The sequence below is a fragment of the Vigna angularis genome, chromosome 10 (assembly GCF_016808095.1).
Source record: "Vigna angularis cultivar LongXiaoDou No.4 chromosome 10, ASM1680809v1, whole genome shotgun sequence".
In the NCBI taxonomy this organism is placed as follows: domain Eukaryota; kingdom Viridiplantae; phylum Streptophyta; class Magnoliopsida; order Fabales; family Fabaceae; genus Vigna; species Vigna angularis.
This window is the reverse complement of record NC_068979.1, coordinates 30,844,118-30,864,478: the sequence shown is the minus strand read 5'-3', so window position 1 is coordinate 30,864,478 and position 20,361 is coordinate 30,844,118. Positions and strand designations below refer to the sequence as shown.

General features: G+C 32.0%; 4 protein-coding genes across 4 annotated transcripts; 3 read left to right on the top strand and 1 right to left on the bottom strand.

Moving 5' to 3' along the window:
* Nucleotides 1–2,098: 2,098 nt before the first annotated feature.
* Nucleotides 2,099–3,475, top strand: LOC108335606 (peroxidase 5). The gene is made up of 2 exons (XM_017571634.2): nt 2,099–2,412; nt 2,531–3,475. The coding sequence occupies exons 1-2, from the start codon at nt 2,206–2,208 to the stop codon at nt 3,299–3,301; spliced, it is 978 nt and encodes a 325-aa protein (XP_017427123.1). The 5' UTR covers nt 2,099–2,205; the 3' UTR covers nt 3,302–3,475.
* A 2,745-nt stretch (nt 3,476–6,220) lies between these two features.
* LOC108334988 (peroxidase 5) lies at nt 6,221–7,652 on the top strand. Its single transcript, XM_017570907.2, has 2 exons — nt 6,221–6,445; nt 6,542–7,652. Exons 1-2 carry the CDS (start codon nt 6,221–6,223, stop codon nt 7,310–7,312), a joined length of 996 nt encoding a protein of 331 aa, XP_017426396.1. The 3' UTR covers nt 7,313–7,652.
* A 123-nt stretch (nt 7,653–7,775) lies between these two features.
* LOC108334702 (transcription factor TCP7) lies at nt 7,776–9,261 on the top strand. Its single transcript, XM_017570618.2, has one exon. The coding sequence runs from the start codon at nt 7,977–7,979 to the stop codon at nt 8,724–8,726; it is 750 nt and encodes a 249-aa protein (XP_017426107.1). The 5' UTR covers nt 7,776–7,976; the 3' UTR covers nt 8,727–9,261.
* A 6,378-nt stretch (nt 9,262–15,639) lies between these two features.
* On the bottom strand, nt 15,640–17,800 carry LOC108334987 (sugar transport protein 10). The gene is made up of 3 exons (XM_017570906.1): nt 17,354–17,800; nt 16,613–17,236; nt 15,640–16,095 (listed from the first exon to the last, which is right to left on the bottom strand). Exons 1-3 carry the CDS (start codon nt 17,798–17,800, stop codon nt 15,640–15,642), a joined length of 1,527 nt encoding a protein of 508 aa, XP_017426395.1.
* Nucleotides 17,801–20,361: the final 2,561 nt, after the last annotated feature.

Genomic DNA, 20,361 nt, shown 5'->3' with positions numbered 1-20,361 from the left:
ACTATTTCAGATGAATTAGCAGATGGTTCTGGACTTGCTTAGAAGATGAGAGATCTGTGGGGAAAAAGGAGACATGGGGAATTTCTAAAATAAATCTATGTTTGAATTTCCGAATTGTGTGAAATTTTAAATTTCAGAAGTTTATGAACTGTGTGGAATTTTATTTTCAAAAGACTTATGTTGTAATAAAGAACGTAATATTTTGTTGGTGTTAAAATTTAAAAAAAAAATTATATATGTATTTTATGGAACATAAATTGTAACGCCTAATTCGGAGCGTTAGACATACATGTCTTATCAACAAATAGATAATTAAAATTAGTTTCAATTATAATTATTTGAATCAAAATATTTAATGTTATTTTTTACCTTAATACAAACAAAAGTATATAATGAGCTTGAGAAATAAAGTTTAATTTGAAATAAATAAAAGATAATGTTTGAACAACCATGGTTTTGAAGTGATTATTTGAATTGATTAAAAATTATTTTATTAAACTGTTTTTTAGGACATCATTACAAAGTAATATTGTTTTTGTTACCGAGTTTGATTTTTCTCATATTTACTTAAATGAAAATTTTTGGCTTGGACAAGTATAGAAAAGAAATCAATTCTTACTCTCAGATCCTATTTCACTCTATTAAAAAAAGAGCTCAAATTTCGCTCAATCAAGAAATTTTTTACTTAAACTATCCTGTTTCGTTCAAACTAAAACATATTAAAATAATTTTTTATTATTTTTTGTTCTCTTGTCTATTTAATGAATTGTATTTGGACTATATTATAAATACAAAATAATAGTTTGTATAATTAATTATTTGTAACTTTGTTTAAGTGAATTTATCTCTTTCTTGACTTACATTCTATTATTTATTATTTTGCTCATAATTCAATGTTTTATAAACATATCGTATTATTGAGATTGATTGTGATATCATTTATGAAAAACTTTAATAAGAAATAATTCATTGGCTTCCTTCTTTGTATCAGCTTGTCAATGACTTTACCAAACCCTTTCATCACAATATTTTTATTTTTAAGTTGGACCACCACCCCAGCTTGATGGGATATTAATAGAGACAGATTTTGTTAGTTTTTTTATTTTAATAAGTTAGAAACAGATTTTATTCTCTTTTCTGTTTTATCCATTCAATTTTTTTAAACTTAATATTGCATTACGATTTCCATTTACCCATTTTATGGTTTTTTTCTTCCTCAATCTCCCTTTGTTTTTTCTTCCTCCACACCAATAAAATCTATAGTTCCCAAATTAAATTTATTAAAATTATAATAAAAAGGTAAAAATTGTTCCTGACTTCTTTTTTAATTAATCCGAAAGATATTTTCCAATTAAAAGATATATTTTGTAATACATTTTCAAATTTAAAAATATCTTATAAAGTACATATTGTAGAATATATTTTAAAAAAAGAACTAAATATCATTAAGCCTAAAACAGAAAGGGTCTTGCAACTATATTGCTGCTTTGAACACTTCCTAATTATTGGTGTACAAGAGGTTCAATCGTATATATATTAACCAATTATTGTATTACCATGAAAGTTTCTACCTTAATTTTATAGCAGAAAACGTCCAATCAATTTAATATAATCCGATCTGGTCCAAACAAAATAGTGTTATTTTTTTCTCTTTTGGTGTGCTTCCTAGCTTGTTCACATAAGCAAGTGGTTACCAATTCAGCACCTTATTAATTGTAAAATGCCAAAACCTCGTCAAATTGCATTAGTTAAATGCCACGTGCAGCCATCAAAACCTGGAAAATTTCCAACTGAACTTCAGCTGCTATTGTTGTCATCACCCTTTACCCTCTTGCTATAGGTCAATTAATATGTTATGGCTTGTAGGATTTGAATTAGGTTTAATTTCATTTTCTAATTTCTAACGTTAAGGTAAAAATAACAGACTAAGTCATGAGCATGAAGAGAAAGGTTCAAGGGCAGACAAATTCAACTGACACTTATTTTATTTGCAGGGTACAACATGGTTTTAATTTGATTGTTTTCCTAATTAAGCAAAACTTCACGAATAATCTCACTAGAAATAAACCTATAAATACATTTGCTTTAACTCATTTTTCTCCACATCTTCCTTAATCAATAGTCAACAGCATCATATACAAAAGTACAACACAACTCTCTTTCTGTCTTGTCTTGAAACTTTCAAACAAAGCAACAACAAGAACAATGGATAATACTCCATGGTTGCTTCAAATGGTTTCTGCTTTGGTTCTGATTTCATTGGCCTCAGCATCTCTGGAAGTGGGTTTCTATAGGTCCACATGCCCATCTGCTGAGGCAATAGTGAAAAGCACTGTAGAAAAAGCAATTTCTGCCAACCCAGGCATAGCAGCTGGTATCATCAGAATGCATTTCCACGATTGTTTTGTGAGGGTAAGTTCACCTCATATATAGATATGAGCTTCTTCTTAATCACTTATAAGGGAATAAACGTTAAAAAAAATATCAGTTTCTGATTCTGAAATTGCTTTGTGCTGCTCGTGTTGATCAGGGGTGTGATGGTTCTGTGTTACTTGCTTCTACACCGGGAAACCCACCAGCTGAGCGAGACAACTTCATCAACAACCCAAGCTTACGAGGTTTCGAGGTGATTGACGAGGCCAAGACCCAGTTGGAGGCTGCATGCCCTAACACAGTATCATGTGCTGACATTTTGGCCTTCGCAGCACGAGACAGTGCTTCCAAAGTTGGTGGCATAAATTATGATGTTCCATCAGGACGCAGAGATGGTCGTGTCTCTGTTGGTGACGAAGTGCCACAGAATCTTCCTGGACCAGGTTTTACTGCTGATCAGCTCATCAATAACTTTGGACAAAAGGGTTTGTCTGTAGATGAAATGGTCACACTTTCAGGAGCACATTCAATCGGTGTGGCTAATTGTGGTGCCTTCTCGAATCGCTTATACACTTTCAGTGACACAGTGAGACAAGATCCCTCACTCGACCCTTCATATGCTGAAACGTTGAAAAACCAGTGTCCTCCACCACCCACCGTGACAGGCACCACAGTTTTTTTGGAACCTTCCACTCCTATTCGTTTGGACAGCAAATACTATGAGGGTTTGATCAACCACCGTGGCTTGTTGACGTCAGATCAGACCTTGTTCGGCTCTCAATCCACAAAGGCAATGGTTGAAAGCAATGCATACAACGGTGCAAGTTGGGCTGAGAAGTTTGCCCTAGCAATGGTGCGCATGGGTTCTATACAAGTGCTTACCGGCTACGATGGTGAGATCAGGAAGCAGTGCAGCTTCGTTAATTAGTTAACAGCAGCAAGAAACTTTGTTAATTTGTTCATTTTCCTTTCATAAAGGGGAAATTGAAATGGCTAGTAATTTTTCTTCTGTTTTTTAGTTTGATTGGTACAATTCAAGTGTGTATATCCTCTTCTTGTAATACTTTTTGCTGATAAACAATAATACCTTGATTTCCCTTAAGCTTTCTTTTTTTTATAATTTTAGGTGAACCTTTCAAGTCTATTTTTCTAAAAAATCTGATCTATCGTTCATTAAAGTTGATGATTTGTATCTTAGTGTCCTACTCAAAGGAAAACAATTATGTTCTTGTTGTGATAAAAATCAAGGGTAAAATCCAAGACATACTTTGAAAGATGCTATTAGGATTTAAAGTTATGAGTTTGAAAATCTCATATTAATTATAAACGAGAATCTTTCTAGTTTATCTTTCTAAAAAATTATATTTATCTTTCAAAAAGATACAAGAGTGTTAATAATTTGTGTTTTGGGTTCAAATAGAAACAAGTATATGTTCTTGTTATGGTAAAAATCTATAGTAAAATTTAATTTATACTTTGAGAAAATATCATTAGGAAACAAAGTATGAGTTCAAAATTTTATATTAATTATAAATAAGAATTAATTATCATTTAAAATGAAAAGATCCAAAAGTATTAAAGCTTAAGATTTTATGTGGAAGAACATTTCACGGTATCTTGCACGTTTCTAAATATATAGTTAATAATGCTAAGATTTTTTAAATTCTTTTGTATATCAACTTCCATTTTATAGATAATGAAACTCCAATTTTGCGGGCAAAAATTAAACACAGTCATTTGGCAATTAAACCGCAAATTAATAATTTTAGTGTTCAAATCGATACATTTTAAAAGTATGGGTTTACCTCCACCATTAAGAACACTTGCTTTTGAATTATTTAAATTTCAGATAAATCTTAAAAATTAAATTGTGAAAGATTTGATTAAAAACTAATTTGTAGTTAAATTATCAAAGATTGCATCTTTTTCCCTTTGATACCATTTTAATTATCCACATGACGACAACTAACATGGTGCCTAAGCAGTTTTAGACAAAGGTTTTTGGGTTGATAATTGTAACAAAGGAGATATAAAATATAAATAATCTGAGGTATATATATATATATATATATATATATATATATATATATATATATATATATAGGTGCTGTAAAGGGAAAAATTGGAGATTAAAAATGTAAATGAAAAAAGAAAAAGAAGTTGGTGTAATAGTTCGATCAATTGTTAAATTTGGTGCATGAATATACTCAATTGTTAGATATTTTATTTGAGAGATATCATACAAATTAACTCAACTTGTAACAAAATGGAGCCATCATTTCCGTTGACAAAAACAACTTATTGATAATCAATATCCATAAGGGACCATTCAATTTTGACTTTGTGTATTAAACACTTTTTATTTTAAATGGGATCCAGCAATCCTTCTATGCTTACAACAAAATATGTAAATTTGAACTATCTCAAAGTTTGAAGGATTAAACAAAACATCATCGCAACATATTCAACTTTTGCTAAAAGAAACTGAACATGCAATAAAGATTTAGTAACAACACATCATAAATTCAGAATTTGTTAGAAACTCTAATGTCTCAATTTTACTTTGAGTTTGACTAATTTGAGTAAACGAATTTAAGTAAAGGAGATTATTGGGAAGCATAATAGCGATAAAAGGGAATTTTTGAAATTGGAAAATGGTACTATTGATACAAGAAGCAAGTGATAACGAAAACAAACTACACCTTATTTTGTTTAAATTTATGTGTTCTTAAATATATACATTAATTATGAAAAAATTGTCGTCATTTGTATAGAAATGAGGAACGATTATAGCTTAAATAGTTATTGTTTTAGAAATTTTCAATATTATTTTGTTTTATAATGTTTAATTTAATAATTTTTATTATAAGACTTCGTATATATCTTCAACAATCAATAATATATGAGTTTAATCTATTCTACAATAAAAACATAGAATTGCGTAACCATAAGACATTCATAACTCAACAGGTCTAAATACATTAACAAAGGTAAAATATTGAAAAACATATACTGAAAAATAAAAGAAAACAATGTATTCTAAACATTAATAAAAATAGGTTATCCGTATATACTCAATTGTTTTAGAGTCAAATAAATTTAATATATGCTGAATAAGTACTTTTGGATTTGCTAAAACTATTTTATTTTGTTTAACGTAATAAAACTTCTAATTTTAATAAAATTAAATCTCTATTATTTTTTATATATTTGAATTATGTATAACCATATTTATTTATTATTTTGCTTATTGGAGCCATAAAATGTGAGAAACACGTGTTTTTAAGTAGAATTGTATTTACTTATACACATGACTCCACTCGAACCCGTCTATGGCCAACGCGATTTTAGACACGAAAAAGTTGGAAGAAAGGAAAAAGAAAAGTTACATTGTTCTGAAAAGCACCATGCAGTGGCCAGTGGCTATCAAAATGTGAACACTTTTCGTCAAATTGTTAGTATTTAAATTCCACATTATAGATGCATGAAGCCACCAAAACCATGACAAATTCTCCATTGACTCAGTTAATAAAGCTGCTATTTTCATAACACTTCAACTATGCTTTCGTCTTCTACTGGTCAAAACATTAGAAAAACTTAAGGCTGAAGAAGAGAATACAGAAGAATTCAACCGCAGACATGACAACTTCAATTCAACAATATGATGAATAACACACGCCTTCATCTCAATCAACTATTTCAAAGCAACCTATATATGCATTTCCTTCGCCTCTATTCTCTCCATCTCTTACTCAACAAAATATATACACAATACAACTCTTCCTTTTGTCTTCTCTTTTGCAAACTTTTAATCATATATATATTCTGCTAAATAAGGTTACCAGCGATGGATATTGACACTCCACGTTTCCTTCAAATGATTTCAACTTTGGTTCTCATTCTAGTTTCTGTTCCATCACTGACTTCAGCGTCTCTCAAAGTAGGTTTCTACACCTCCACATGTTCATCTGCGGAGGAAATAGTGAGAAATGCCGTAAACAAAGGAATTTCTGAAAATCCTGGCATAGCTGCTGGTCTCATTAGGATGCATTTCCATGACTGCTTTGTTAGGGTAACTTCACTTCACTTAACTTAACTGTATTCAATAGTTTCAGTTTCTGGTTGCATATTAAAGACTGAATTTCACCATTACGTACTTTTTCTTCAGGGCTGTGAGGGTTCTGTGTTGCTAGCATCTACCCCGGGTAACCCAATAGCGGAAAGAGACCATCTTGCCAACAACCCAAGCTTACGTGGGTTCGAGGTGATCGAGGAGGCCAAGACACAGTTGGAGGCTGCATGTCCTGGAACGGTGTCGTGTGCAGACATATTGGCTTTCGCAGCACGAGACAGTGCTCTTAAAGTTGGCGGCATAAACTACGACGTTCCATCAGGACGCAGAGACGGTCGTGTCTCTATCGCCGACGAAGTGGCACAGAATCTACCTGCACCAACCTCGAGTGCCGCTGAACTCGTGAGTAGATTTGCACAGAAGGGTTTGAGTGCAGACGAAATGGTGACACTTTCAGGAGCTCATTCGATTGGTGTGTCGCACTGTTCCGCCTTCTCGAAGCGCTTGTACTCTTTCAATGACACGTTCACGCAAGATCCCTCCATGGACTCTTCCTACGCTGAAACGTTGAAGACCAAGTGCCCTGCGCCACCTGCTACCTCAGACCCAACACTCTCTCTTGACCCTTCCACTCCGGTTCGTTTGGACATCAAATACTACGAGGGATTGATCAACCACCGTGGCCTGTTGACGTCGGATCAGACGCTGTTCACCACCCAGTCCACAAGAGACATGGTCGTGAACAATGCAAACAACGGTGCAAGCTGGTCTGAGAAGTTTGCCAAGGCAATGGTGCAAATGGGTTCCATAGAAGTGCTCACTGGCTCCAGTGGCGAGATCAGGAAGCATTGCAGCTTTGTTAATTAACTAACTCACTCACACCTGCTACACTCAAGCAAAACTCGGTCAATCACTTCTCATTGAATTCTTTTTTTACGTGTTTTTGGCGGAAAAATAGGTTGTTTCTTGTTGATTGAATTTGGTATTGTAAATGGCTCTAAGAGGGTGCAATGAAGCTATGTAAATCGATGCTTACATGATTTTGATTAAAGTTGAAGTGACTGCGTTGTAGAAAGTAAGCGAGGGGAGGGTAAAGTGAGAAAGAAGGGGGGTGAAGAAAGCAAAAAGATGTCCGGAATTGTGTGACATGAATTTTGAATAGAATAATGAGGCGTTAGTTAGATGTTGGAAGAAGGAGAGGTGGCAAAAGAAGAGTGGATGATTAAACGTAGGTGCGTGGAGATAACAAAAGAAGAAACGGAGAGAAAGTTGAAGTGTATAACGAAGAAGTACGGAAAGTGAATGGGTCCCAGTGTGTTAGAGAGGAGAAAGAAGAGTTTGGGGTGTGGGGCCCAGTACCCATGTGCCTCTCTTCAGTCTCCACCACCTCCTGTTTCTGGCTCAATCATTACTCTCTCCTTCAATTCACTTCGCTTCAGTTCTCAACGTCAAACCCAAACCAAAACCCCTTATTCTTATTCTTCTTCTCTCGCGCCGCAACCAAACACGCCCTAATCCAATTCCAACCATCATGTCCAACTCTGACGGACCCACCAACGGCGTCACCACTAACGACGCAAACGCAGTCGTCGACTCGCACCAGAGAAGCGCCACCACCGCCGCCGCCACCACCACCACCCAGGGAACGGCGCTGGCCGTTAAGAAACCTCCGTCCAAGGACCGTCACAGCAAAGTCGACGGCCGTGGACGGCGCATTCGCATGCCGATCATATGCGCGGCTCGCGTGTTCCAGCTCACGCGTGAGTTAGGCCACAAGTCCGACGGCCAGACCATCGAGTGGCTCCTCCGCCAGGCAGAGCCCTCCATCATCGCTGCCACCGGCACCGGCACCACACCGGCCACTTTCTCCACCGTCTCCGATCACAAGCCGCTCCTCCCTCCCCCCACGCCTTTCATTCTCGGCAAGCGCATTCGCCCCGACGACACCGACGCCGTGTCCAAGGACGAGGCCGTTTCGCTCGTCGCGCCGCCCACGCCGCCCGCGCTCTGGGCGCTCCCGCCGCGTCCTGACTTCAGCCAGGTCTGGAGCTTCGCGGCCGCGGCTGCAGCCGCGGCGCCTCCGGAACTCGTTTCGGTCTCGTCGCAGAACTCCTTGTTCCACCACCACCAACACCAGCACCATCACCAGCAACAACAGGCAGCCATGGGAGAAGCCTCAGCGGCGAGGCTCGGAACTTACCTCCCCGGCCACCTCAATTTGCTCGCCTCGTTGTCCGGCGGCCATGGAAATTCCGGCCGGCGAGACGAGGAGCCTCGTTGAATTGTGAAATTTGTGATTGATTCAGTTATGTTCTTCGTAATTCGTATATAGAATAATATATGTATTACGCATGCGTGCGTGTGTTTGAGTTTGTCTGTGGCTCTGTGACTTTGTTCGTGTTGATGGTGCTGTTGCTGTTGTGTGGAATGTTGTGGAGAAGAGGAGATTTTTACTTCTTAGTGCAATTTTAGGGTTAGGATTTTCTAATTTTTGGTAGTTTTTGAGGGGAGAAGTCCATGAATTGAGGAATTCAATTGGATTAGGGTTTTCCTAGTTTGGAAAACTGATTTAGGTTACCCGTTAGGAGATGATGAATTTGTTTAGACCATTGCTCTGCAAGGAGAGAAAGAGATTATGATGTTTATTATGAGATGATGAATAACTAGGGATTGAGGCTGGAAGTGGTTTTCAGAACCTTGATCGATTCGGTATGCAGATGCAGATGCAAATGCTGATGCAGATGCAAGTGTAATGAAGTGAAAATTAATTTAATCATGTTACTATTGTGGAAAATGTCACATACACAGTTCTTGTTCTTACTTGCTCCAATAAGGTGAATGAATGAATGCATGAATGTTAAATTCTTGTTGCTTCTGTTTTCCACTTTCACAATAGATTTTGAACTTGACTGACTTATGTTTCTCATTCTTATTTCTTAATTGAGTCCACTAAAGTGTTTAGCATTCGTAGATAATAGATTTGGGTTGAGTGTTTGATTGTGTATTTGGCAATCAAGTGCTTCTCCCGTTTTCTTGGAGTGACATCCTTTCTTTCCAATATTGATTGAGAATTCATGTCATTGGGCATGATTGAGGGACTGTGGTCCTTCCGTAGTGGCCATTGGTGAACTATGCTGCATTGCTCTTCACTTTCACGCAGTCTTGGTTGTTTCAGGGATCACTAATATCGTAACGAAACAGCCTGGTTCTGCAATGTAAGACCTCTGTTTCAAGATTTTTATCTCAAATTCTTAGCCATTTCTTAGATTCATCTTTGTGCCAACAATGATAATGTGTTTTCTAGCATGTAACTGGTTTCCTTGGGGTGTTAGTGAAGTAACTAAAACCAATCTGTTTACTTCTCTATGACGTCTATTATTGCCATTTTAAGTTCTTTTTTCCTTTCTATACATTATTATGATTACTACGCATTTTAAAGCTTCAAATTGAATGGTTTACTTGTTATGCTTTTTGCTCTTCAAACTGTATTGATTGGTAATTTGAAGATTTGCTTGAACTGAATGTGTTTTGAAACCGTTTCTGTTCTGCCGTCATGACCTAGGCATTCTGGCTTTTCAGTATGCTAAGAGAGATAAGGTTTGGTGCAGCCTGTGTTGAAATCTAACCTACGTGTGTGTGGTTACCATTTTCGACGTTTAATTTCACACTTGGTTAAATTAAAATAAAATCTTTTGTGGCGCATCTTAAATCAACATGGCATGGTCAATCTGGGTCTTCGAGGTGTGGTTTTAAAACTCAACATTGGCTGACATGTGATGTATTATTGTATCTTATTAATGACTAAGTTAAACTGGTCGCTATGTCATTGGCTTTTGTTGCCTCTCCCTTTGAAACAACCATGTGATGCCCTGGCCCCTCCTTTCCCTTTCTCTCTCCATCTTATCCTCCCAATGAAAACACACACAAACACGCACTATGCAGAATATCTCTTGAAACAAGGATCAACTGAATCACTTATCAATTTAGGGAGAACCCTAGTTTACTTTCACCATATAAGAAAACTCACTGGGTAAAGTTTGATAGGTTAGCTACAGTTTTGTGGAAACCCTTGTAAGAGATGAAAAAAATAGCCCAATCACTGATCTTCTTACTAACATAAATAGTTGATGTATTCCATTTCAGTTTATGATTCCTTTCATGATGATGTTTTGATTGTGTCCGTGAAAGAATTTGATTCTCACAGCCTTTTGGAGATCATATTTGTTTTTTGGGCCCAACTGAGCTGTGAATATTTGATTGTTACCCCCATGGTGGTGTGTGCGAAGGGGAAACCGGAAGGATGAAGAGTGTACTAAAACCAGCCCATCTTTTTTTATTAATTTTGTACTTTTATGCAGATGGATTATTGGTGGGGTATTTAAATTTGCGATGCTGACTGGTTTTAAATTATTGCTAAGCACAATACAGAAGGGTCAGGTTCCAATAATTGATGGGTCCCTCATATTACACGACGAGGTGAAACAAGGTACGAAATGTGTTATGATTTAGGGATATTTAGATTTCAAAGATCAAGCTCGTTTAGAATGATAATTAATGGTAGGAATTTAAAGGCAATTTTCTTGCATCAGAAAGTATAATAGTTAGTGTTATCAATGTTATTTTTATCTTGAATTATTTAAGTGAGCTTGTTTTTCATTTCTCGATTATGGGTTTGATTTGGCTCTATTTTTTTGTTTTATTTTTTCTTTTAATAATAAATGATTGTTGAACTATGAAGGGCTTGTTTATCTCGGATATCTTAATTTTATATAAAAAAAAATGTATTTTGTCTGGAATTCTTCATACCAGTTTTAGGATAATAATTTACAAATGAATAAACTAAATAATACTTAATAATAAATCATGAATTTTTCATTGTGCAGGTTATTAAAATGATATTTCAATTTCAGATGAGATAAAACTGCATTTGAAAATGTCTGTTTTAATTAATAGTAAAATTGAAGCATAAATGAGTCTTTGTGTGCACACCTCTACCTACTACTTTGGAATGAGTGGTTTTCCTGAACTAGAACTTCAACCTGTACAAGTCCTATTCTTGTGGGGGCGTAAAACGTGGGCTAGTTGGTTTGGACCACTGATGTTTTAAAAAGTTTTGTTTAAGGACATTTCTTTCTACACCGGTATATTTCAACCTGCATCCCTCTAAATTTAGAAACTCTTTTCTATAATTTCTTTAATTTTTGCTTGTGCAGTAATAAATTTTAACTAATAAAAAAGTTAATTTTATTTGTTTTACAATTCTCTCTACTAGAATTTCTGGAGAAGTCTATCCAAAAAGTTCAGGGAGTTATTGGGAAATGCATAAAGTAAGGGTGGTAATATAAAGGTATACCGTCATTGATTTTCACACAAAAAGGTTCTATTTATTTTTTAAATTTATTATCTAATAGTACCTAACACGTGCGTGTTTGTAGTGACTTTGCCGTCAATGACTTCAAGATTTTTAACTACATATATGCTTTTTAAGATTCAAGATTCTTTCTATTTAATAAAATTTGAAGCAATTGAGCAAAATGATTTTGACGAAAAAAATTCGTTTTTTCACCATTTTTGGTAAGTAAAAGAAAAGAGTGAATAAAGAGAGGAAAACAGTATAACTAACATGTGCAAATCTTGAATCATGTGCACAATAAAAGATGCATACACAGGTTTGGTTCATGTTTGGGCAAATTCTTCGTGTACCCATGAATATTAGAATTTTTATTTTGTTCTTTTTAGATTGTGAAATAGTTAAGAATAATTGAGATTCAGAAATTGAAAACGACTTTTGAATTATATAATTTGAAAGTATTTTTATCTTAAAAAAACAAATAAAGACTTTCATATTATGCATTTGACTTCTTGATTATACAATTCTAAAGTAAAATATAACTTTTGAAATGTAATAATATATGGAAATTATTATTATTTTTTAATTCTTCCAACTGCAGTATTTTTAACTTTTGGGTTATATAAAAAACAATTTTTGAATTATGTAATCCTAGAAGGACAAAATGAGAATTTTCGTATAGGGTTTTGTTGTACTTCCAAGTTTTCTTTTTCACCTCCAAGTTATAAACACTTAAATTATCCTTTTGACTATGGCAAAAAAAAAAAAACTCTTATAATTATCCCATCCATTCACTTTTATTCTCATACTTTTCTTATGTTCTTTCTTTCCTCACCCGTGGACCACCATATCTCTATGTTCCTTTCTTTCTCAGTGTTGAATCTTGATTTATAGTTGAAGGTATATATTCATTTACATTTCTTCATTTACATTTGGTTGTAAATGTATAGGATAATGTTGATGAATATAGATATTGGAGATTTAGTGTATAGTGTTAGATTTGGGAAAATGGGATTCACTAATTTAAAATTCTGTTAAAAATTGTATTGCATTACAAAATCCAGTTGAAGGATTATTAGACTTGAACTTATTATCATATTTTGAATTCATGTCAAAGATTTCAAATTTCGATTAATAGGTTTAATTTTGAAATCCAATTAAAGTTTATCGAACTTAAAATTAGTACATTTCTTAACATGATTTTGAAATTTAATGAATCTCTTTATTGTATTCCGAAATTTGGTGTGTATATATATATATATATATATATGGGGTTTGCTAACGCAGGTACGCCTGTTTTTCAGTTGGTACATTTTAACAATGTGTACCGGATTTTAGTAGACAAAAATACCCTTATATATCATGAATTCTAAGTTTTAAGGTTAAGGGTATTTTAATAATTTTCATTCTCAAAACTTAAAAAAAAAAAACCCAAACCCTTACTCACCTCTCTCATTCCTCTCGATCCTTTCTCTTTCTCTGTCAACCCTACTGTAGTTCGAATTGAAAAAATCAGAAACATTTGCCTTTAAACAATTGAAAAAATCAAAAACATTTGCCTTTAAACAATTTGCCTTTGTAAAGAGTTGAGTCATTGACATATTCACTTTCAGGCAAAGGTTCATTCAAGATCTCTTCAATTTCACCATCGTCACTAACCTCTCTAATTTCATCATCTGCATATGTTGAATCATCATCTCTAAAAAAACCCTCCAAGCCAATTACCAATTCTTTTGGATGTCATTATGCTTGTGAAAATTAGATAAAATTATATATCAAAAAAATTATAAAATGAAAACTTATTATAAAGTCATTTTTTGTAAGAAATTGTTTAACAATGAGTGTTTTTGATTTTTTCCAGGCCAATTACCAATTCATTTGATGTCATTATGCTTGTGAAAAATACATAAAATTAGACAAGACAAAAATTATAAAATAAAAACTCATTATAAAATCATTTTTTGTAAGAAATTATTTAACAACGAGTATTTCTGATTTTTTCCAGGTCAATTACCAATTCCTTTATGTTTGTAAAAATTGGATAAAATTACATGAGACAAAAATTATAAGATGAAAACTCATTATGAAATAATTTTTTTTGTAAGATTGTTTAACGGTTTTTGATTTTTTCAATTGGGGCTACAATAGGGATGACAGAGAAAAGATTAGAGTCAGAAAGATGAAAGAGAAAGGGGTTGAGAGAAATTTTTTATTTTTTCAATTGGGGCTATAGTAGGGATGACAGAGAAAAGATTGGAGTGAGAAAGATGAAAGAGAAAGGGTTGAGAGGAATGAGAGAGGTGGGTAAGGGTTTGGGGGGTTTCCTTTTTTTTTTTTAGTTTTGAGAATGAAAATTATTAAAATACCCTTACTTAAAACTTAGAATCCATGATATATAAGGGTATTTTTGTCTACTAAAATCTGGTACACATTGCTAAAACGTACCAACTGAAAAACAGGCGTACAAGCGTTAGCATACTCCTATATATATATATATATTAGTTTTTTTTAATTTAATTTTGATCTCTTTTATTTATTGTTTAAGGTTTGAAGTTTTTCATTTTTTTTTAAATTTATTTAATTTTTTATTTTTATTATTGTTTATATTTTTTAATTTATTTTTAGGTTTTGTTATTTTTTTATTTTATGTATTTTTTGTGTTTTCCTTTATAGTTTTGGGTTTGGTTTTTGGGATTTAGGATTTATTGGTTAAGAATTTTATATATATTATTGTAATTTTTCAATATTTTTTAATTGTAATTTTTTAAAATTTACTTTTAATTGGTTCTTATTTTATTTTCTTTTAAATTAGTTATTTTGTATGTATATTGATTTTAATTTTTTTATGATTTTGTTTGTTATAAAAATGAAAATAGTACAAGGTGCATCGACATACTAGACTCAGAGTTTTTCACAAGATGAAACTAAAAAAAGGCCTAGACATTCGTGCAAGTAATCGTGGTGAAGAAGTTGTAACATTATCTCATTCTAATGTTCATGAGTAGTAGGATTTATTGGTTAAGAATTTTATATATATTATTGTAATTTTTCAATATTTTTTAATTGTAATTTTTTAAAATTTACTTTTAATTGGTTCTTATTTTATTTTCTTTTAAATTAGTTATTTTGTATGTATATTGGTTTTAATTTTTTTTTATGATTTTATTTGTTATAAAAATGAAAATAGTATAAGGTGCATCGACATACTAGACTGAGAGTTCTTCACAAGATGAAACTAAAAAAAGGCCTAAACATTTATGCAAGTAATCGTAGTAAAGAAGTTGTAATATTATCTCATTTTAATGTTCATGAGTAGTAGGAGGATGTTATTGAGAACATAAGGATGTTTTTAAGTAGCACGAGGATGCATTCAAAAAAGAACATGGAGTTGTAAAAGATAAAGTTTATATTTTGGTTAATCATTAAACAATTAAATGGTGACAAAGTAAAAATGAATTACTGTTAATGTTGTAAAAGGGTTATGAGAAAATTAAACTAGTTGAATTATTATTATTGAATTTATGATTGAGGATTTATTATAGTAAGCTAAATTATTATTGAGCATTTAAAGACAAAAAATAATTTTAAAAATGGAAAGTACACCTTATTGTAATTCAAAAAATATTATGATGCATTTACCTAACTTGAATTGAAATCACGAGATGACATACCTTTATAAAAAAGATATCATAATGAATTAAACGTAAAAATTCAAAAATCTAAAAAACAACTTACAATAATTTTTTTTACTTGATGAATTAAGAAATTTAAACTAAGACGGAACAAGAACAATAAAAATAACTCATTTATTTCTATCATGACTAATACTTAACTACAATTGTCTTTACATAGCACTGTTATTGTTCCTAGTGTTGAACTCAATATCCTTGGAAACAATTTTCTTCCAAAACCAATGTGAAGTCCAAAGTATACTCATTTCTTCAACTGGAATGTTCTTGGTTTCGGGTAAAAGAAATGCAATGAAAATAGTCATGATAACCACAAATCCTCCGAATAAGAAGAAGAGACCAAACTTCATGTGACAAAGCATGCTAAGAAAGACTTGAGCAATTACAAACGTAAATAACATGTTGGTGGCAACATTAATAGCTTGGCCTGCTGGTCGAATTTCTAGAGAGCATATTTCACTTGGCACCAACCATCCCAATGGTCCCCATGACCATGCAAATGCTGCAACATATGCACATATAAAGAACAACAAAATATTTGCTTCAACTTTACTAAATGCTCCTTGACCATTTAGTCCAAACTTTAAAGCAATGATGATTCCAACAATAACCTTCAACCAAAAGTATTAGCAATAAGAAACACAATATATAACAAATTATGTTTAGCTTAGGTTTCAAGATTTATAGATGTGATACACAAAAATATTGTGTGTTATATAAATGCATTGATGGTTGTTCAAGTAATATTTTTAAATTAATCATGCATGTTCACGTACAATAAATTGTTGAAAATCCCTAATCAACTAAAAATAAGGTCAACTTATAGTATGTAAGTGGGTGTAAATCTCATGATTTTGTAGGATCGAGTTAGCATCAGAGTCATTTAATGTTTATTTTAACAAGGCTTGTTATTTGTTAAGTTGATTGTGTCACACATTATTTGGCTATTATCAAACTATCCTTAAATATCTAGTCTCATGCTTGAGATGTATATGAATCTCACCTTACAAATTGATGTTGTAAAGTTGAGTTAGGTTTAAATCCATTAAGAGAAATTAGCTAGGTTTAAAGTTTTATTGAAGTTATGGGTTGCAAAAGTATAAAAATATTGGACTTATCAACTTTTACCTGACAAATAAACATTTGGACACCACCTTCAAGAAATAACACTCTTCTTCCAAACTTGTCTACTGTGAAGATAGAAACTAGTGTGGCAACAACGTTAACAGCTCCAGAAATAACTGCAGACATGAGTGAAGCATCACCACCGAAGCCTAAAATTTGAAAGAGAACTGGGGCATAAAACATGATGACATTGATGCCAGTGAGTTGTTGAAAGGCTGGAATAAAAGTGCAGAAAATTAGTTGAGGCCTGTACTTTGCTCTTGCAATGTTCTTCCATGGATGTTCTACCTTCTTTGCCATTTCACTAGCATCAACAAGATCTTGATATTCCTCATCAATTTTCTCAGTTCCACGAATCTTCTCCAACATTTTCTTAGCTTTTTCATATTTTCCTCTTTCAATCAAAGAATTAGGTGTTTCAACAACACAGAGAGATCCTATACATAATACAATTGCTGGCACAGCTGCAATGCCTAGAGAAATTCTCCATCCATTTGTATGTTTGGATGTACCATAGTTGATTAGGTTTGCAACTAGGATACCAAGTGTGATCATCATTTGGAAGCCAATATTGAGTGCTCCTCTAATTTTTGGTGGAGCCACTTCAGACAAATACACTGGTACAGACTGCAGATGTAATTAATAAAATATAAAGATGAAAAAGTTAAACATAATTTTTCTTAGAAAATGAAAAAGATAAACCACTTTAAATGATTAGGATATATAACTAATTTTAATTCTTACCTGATTACAAAATCCCACTCCAAATCCTAAAAGTATACGACCAATGATTAACATTTCAATGTTCATGGCAAACCCATTCAATAGTGAACCAATAAGAAAAAATAAGCCACCACTGAGCATAGAGGCTTTACGCCCTAACATTCTAGTTGTGGTAGAAGCAAAAAACGAAGCTAGTAGTGCTGCAAGGTATAAGGAAGAGGTGAATAATGTAAGAAGTTGGTTGTTAAATTTGCAGTATTGATTTTTACTTTCTGACTCATCTTTCATCTTTTTGTACACACTAGGAAAGAACTTCATCAAAAATGGTTCCATGGAAGTCACTCCTCCTGTAATACCAAGATCATATCCAAAGAGAAGACCTCCCATTGCAGCCACAAAACATGTAATCAGTACAAATGTTGTGATATTGCCCTCATAGTGACGCACTCCATCTAAGCTAGTTGCCATCTTTCAAATGATAGATGTCACAAATATCCTAACTCAATTTTGCTCTCCTTGATTCCCCTCAAAAGTATGTAATTATTAATAAGTAGAGAAACAACATGTTTTTTATGGTTGAAAAAATTTCATAACTAAAATAGGTTTGAATGACCACATATCTGAATAAATTTATTAAATTTATTAATATTTGCTAGAAAGTTGGAGATCAAGTTACTATTTACCTCAAAAACATTACTAATTAAAATTAAGATTTGGACTTTGTTATTTGACTGGTTCTTATTTTTGATCTTTTCTCCTAGTGTATTTATTTATTTTAATTCATAAACATAGTGTTATATGAGACCCCCACAAAAGTTTTATACTATATTTTTTCTATTATATATATATATATATATGAAGTGTAAATATGAGTAAACATACATTTATATTTACATCTTACCTTTATTTTAATTAAATCTAAAAATAGAACATCACCTTTTTCCTATCTTAGTTATTACCTCATGTTTATTTTATTTCAAAATTTTCAATTAATTAAGTGTTTACACGGAATGAATTTATCACAAAATAAATAAAAGGTAAAAGTATAATTTTTATACGTATATTTTTTTAATAAATTAAGTTGTTTAATTGATAAACGTAGTTTATACTTATAATAAGTTTTTATAAGTTGTTTTATACATATATATTATAATAATTTAATAGACCTTAATCCTATATATTTTATAATATTTGGAGTAATTTAAGTTTTTGAATTTTATAAAGTTACTCTGTATATCTCGATCAATTGATAGTCAGACCATAAGTTCTTCAATCAACATAAGGTAGAAATTCCTTATGTTGGATTGGATAATCAAAATGCATTAATGTCATAACAATTAATGGTCAATGTGAAGCAGATTAACTCTAAAAATCATTTCAGTTAAACACTTCAGGATTTGTCATGTTTAAGTTGTAATTAGGTCGATCATAATCAAAAGTCCATGGACAAAACTATAAGTATAGATCCAAGTTAAGATGGTAGGTTACAATGCATTTATTACCCTTGCTTTCAGAACCAAACTAACTTTGGCAACAAAAGACCTTTGATAGGTACCTACTAATCGACATTGAAGAATAGGAATTAAAATTGAAGATAAGAAGTAAACAACCGCCCGTTGGAAAGGAGACGATTACCCTATGTATCGAAGCATTTTAAGATTTAAGTTAAATAACCTATTAAGGACGAGTTTAAATAGAACCCCTACCAAACATTATTTTCACAACAGTCGATTATGGAAGAGTTTAAGAAAATGAATCCCAACCAAATCGTGATCTATCAAATAAGGATGAGTTCATTTATTGAACTCATATCCATCGAATGAATTAAATAGTTAAAATGAAAATATATCACGTTTTTTACTTCATTAGGTCGATCTTAATTAAAAGTCCAAAACTATAAATATAAGTCCAAGTTAAAGTTATAGGTTACTCATTAATTATACATTTATTATCTTTATTCTTGAAATTAAATTAACATTCTCATCGAAAGACCTTTGACACATACCTATTGATCAACATTGAAAAATAGAAATTAAACTTAATAATAAGAAGTGAACAACCGACAATTAAAAAAGAGACAATCAACTCCATATACTAAAATAATTATTAAAACAATTGAGAAAATAAAATACTTTCTATATTTAATAATATATTTTTCTATAATAATTTGAAATTAAATATAATATATTTTTATTATTTGTTGGTTTTAATTATGGTGGAAATTCAAGATAAATCTCTATATTATTGAAAATTATTCCGAACTCGAGATAAGATTAAAAAGAGTTATTATTAATCCTTGATCTCGAGAGCAACTATACTTAGTGTAGAAACTTTGTAGGTTTATGTTGGTTTCATAAGTTAGAGTGCACTTACAAAGCTTATTAAAACCAGTGAATCAGCCAATCTATCATTCTAATAAATAGTGGTAATTTTAAGATGTGATAACTAATCAATTTGCATGTATTCTTATGTCAATTAGCTAAAAAAAAAAGTTAAATATATAACGTGACTACGATAATAGAAGCTAAATATTCATCGCATTGCATGAACACCAATTTGTTTAACTTATGTGGTTTCGATATGAATGTATTTATGCCTTGTTCAACCTTCAATTTTATATTGTGAGCATATGTAATAAGATGAACCATACTTTATTTTTTATTTATACAAGAAAATTATTAAATAATAATTAATTTAGAGACAAAATAATTAATCATTATATTGAGTAAAAATATTTTTAAGTTAAAAAATTTGGTTGAAAAAATAAAAGTAAATAATTTCTTAAAAATATTAATTATTTTAGAATATTAACTTCTAATAATTATTATAGAAAAGTTAAAAAATCAAACATTAAATACAATAATATATTAGTAATTTAACAAATAATCCCTACAAATAATTTAAATTCTCTTTCAAAACTTTTCTTAAAAATCATTATAAAGTGAACAAATCTCCCAAATCAAAATACCATAATATTCAAATATCTTTCCTAATCAAATCTCATTTAATTTCATAGATAATTTCTAGCA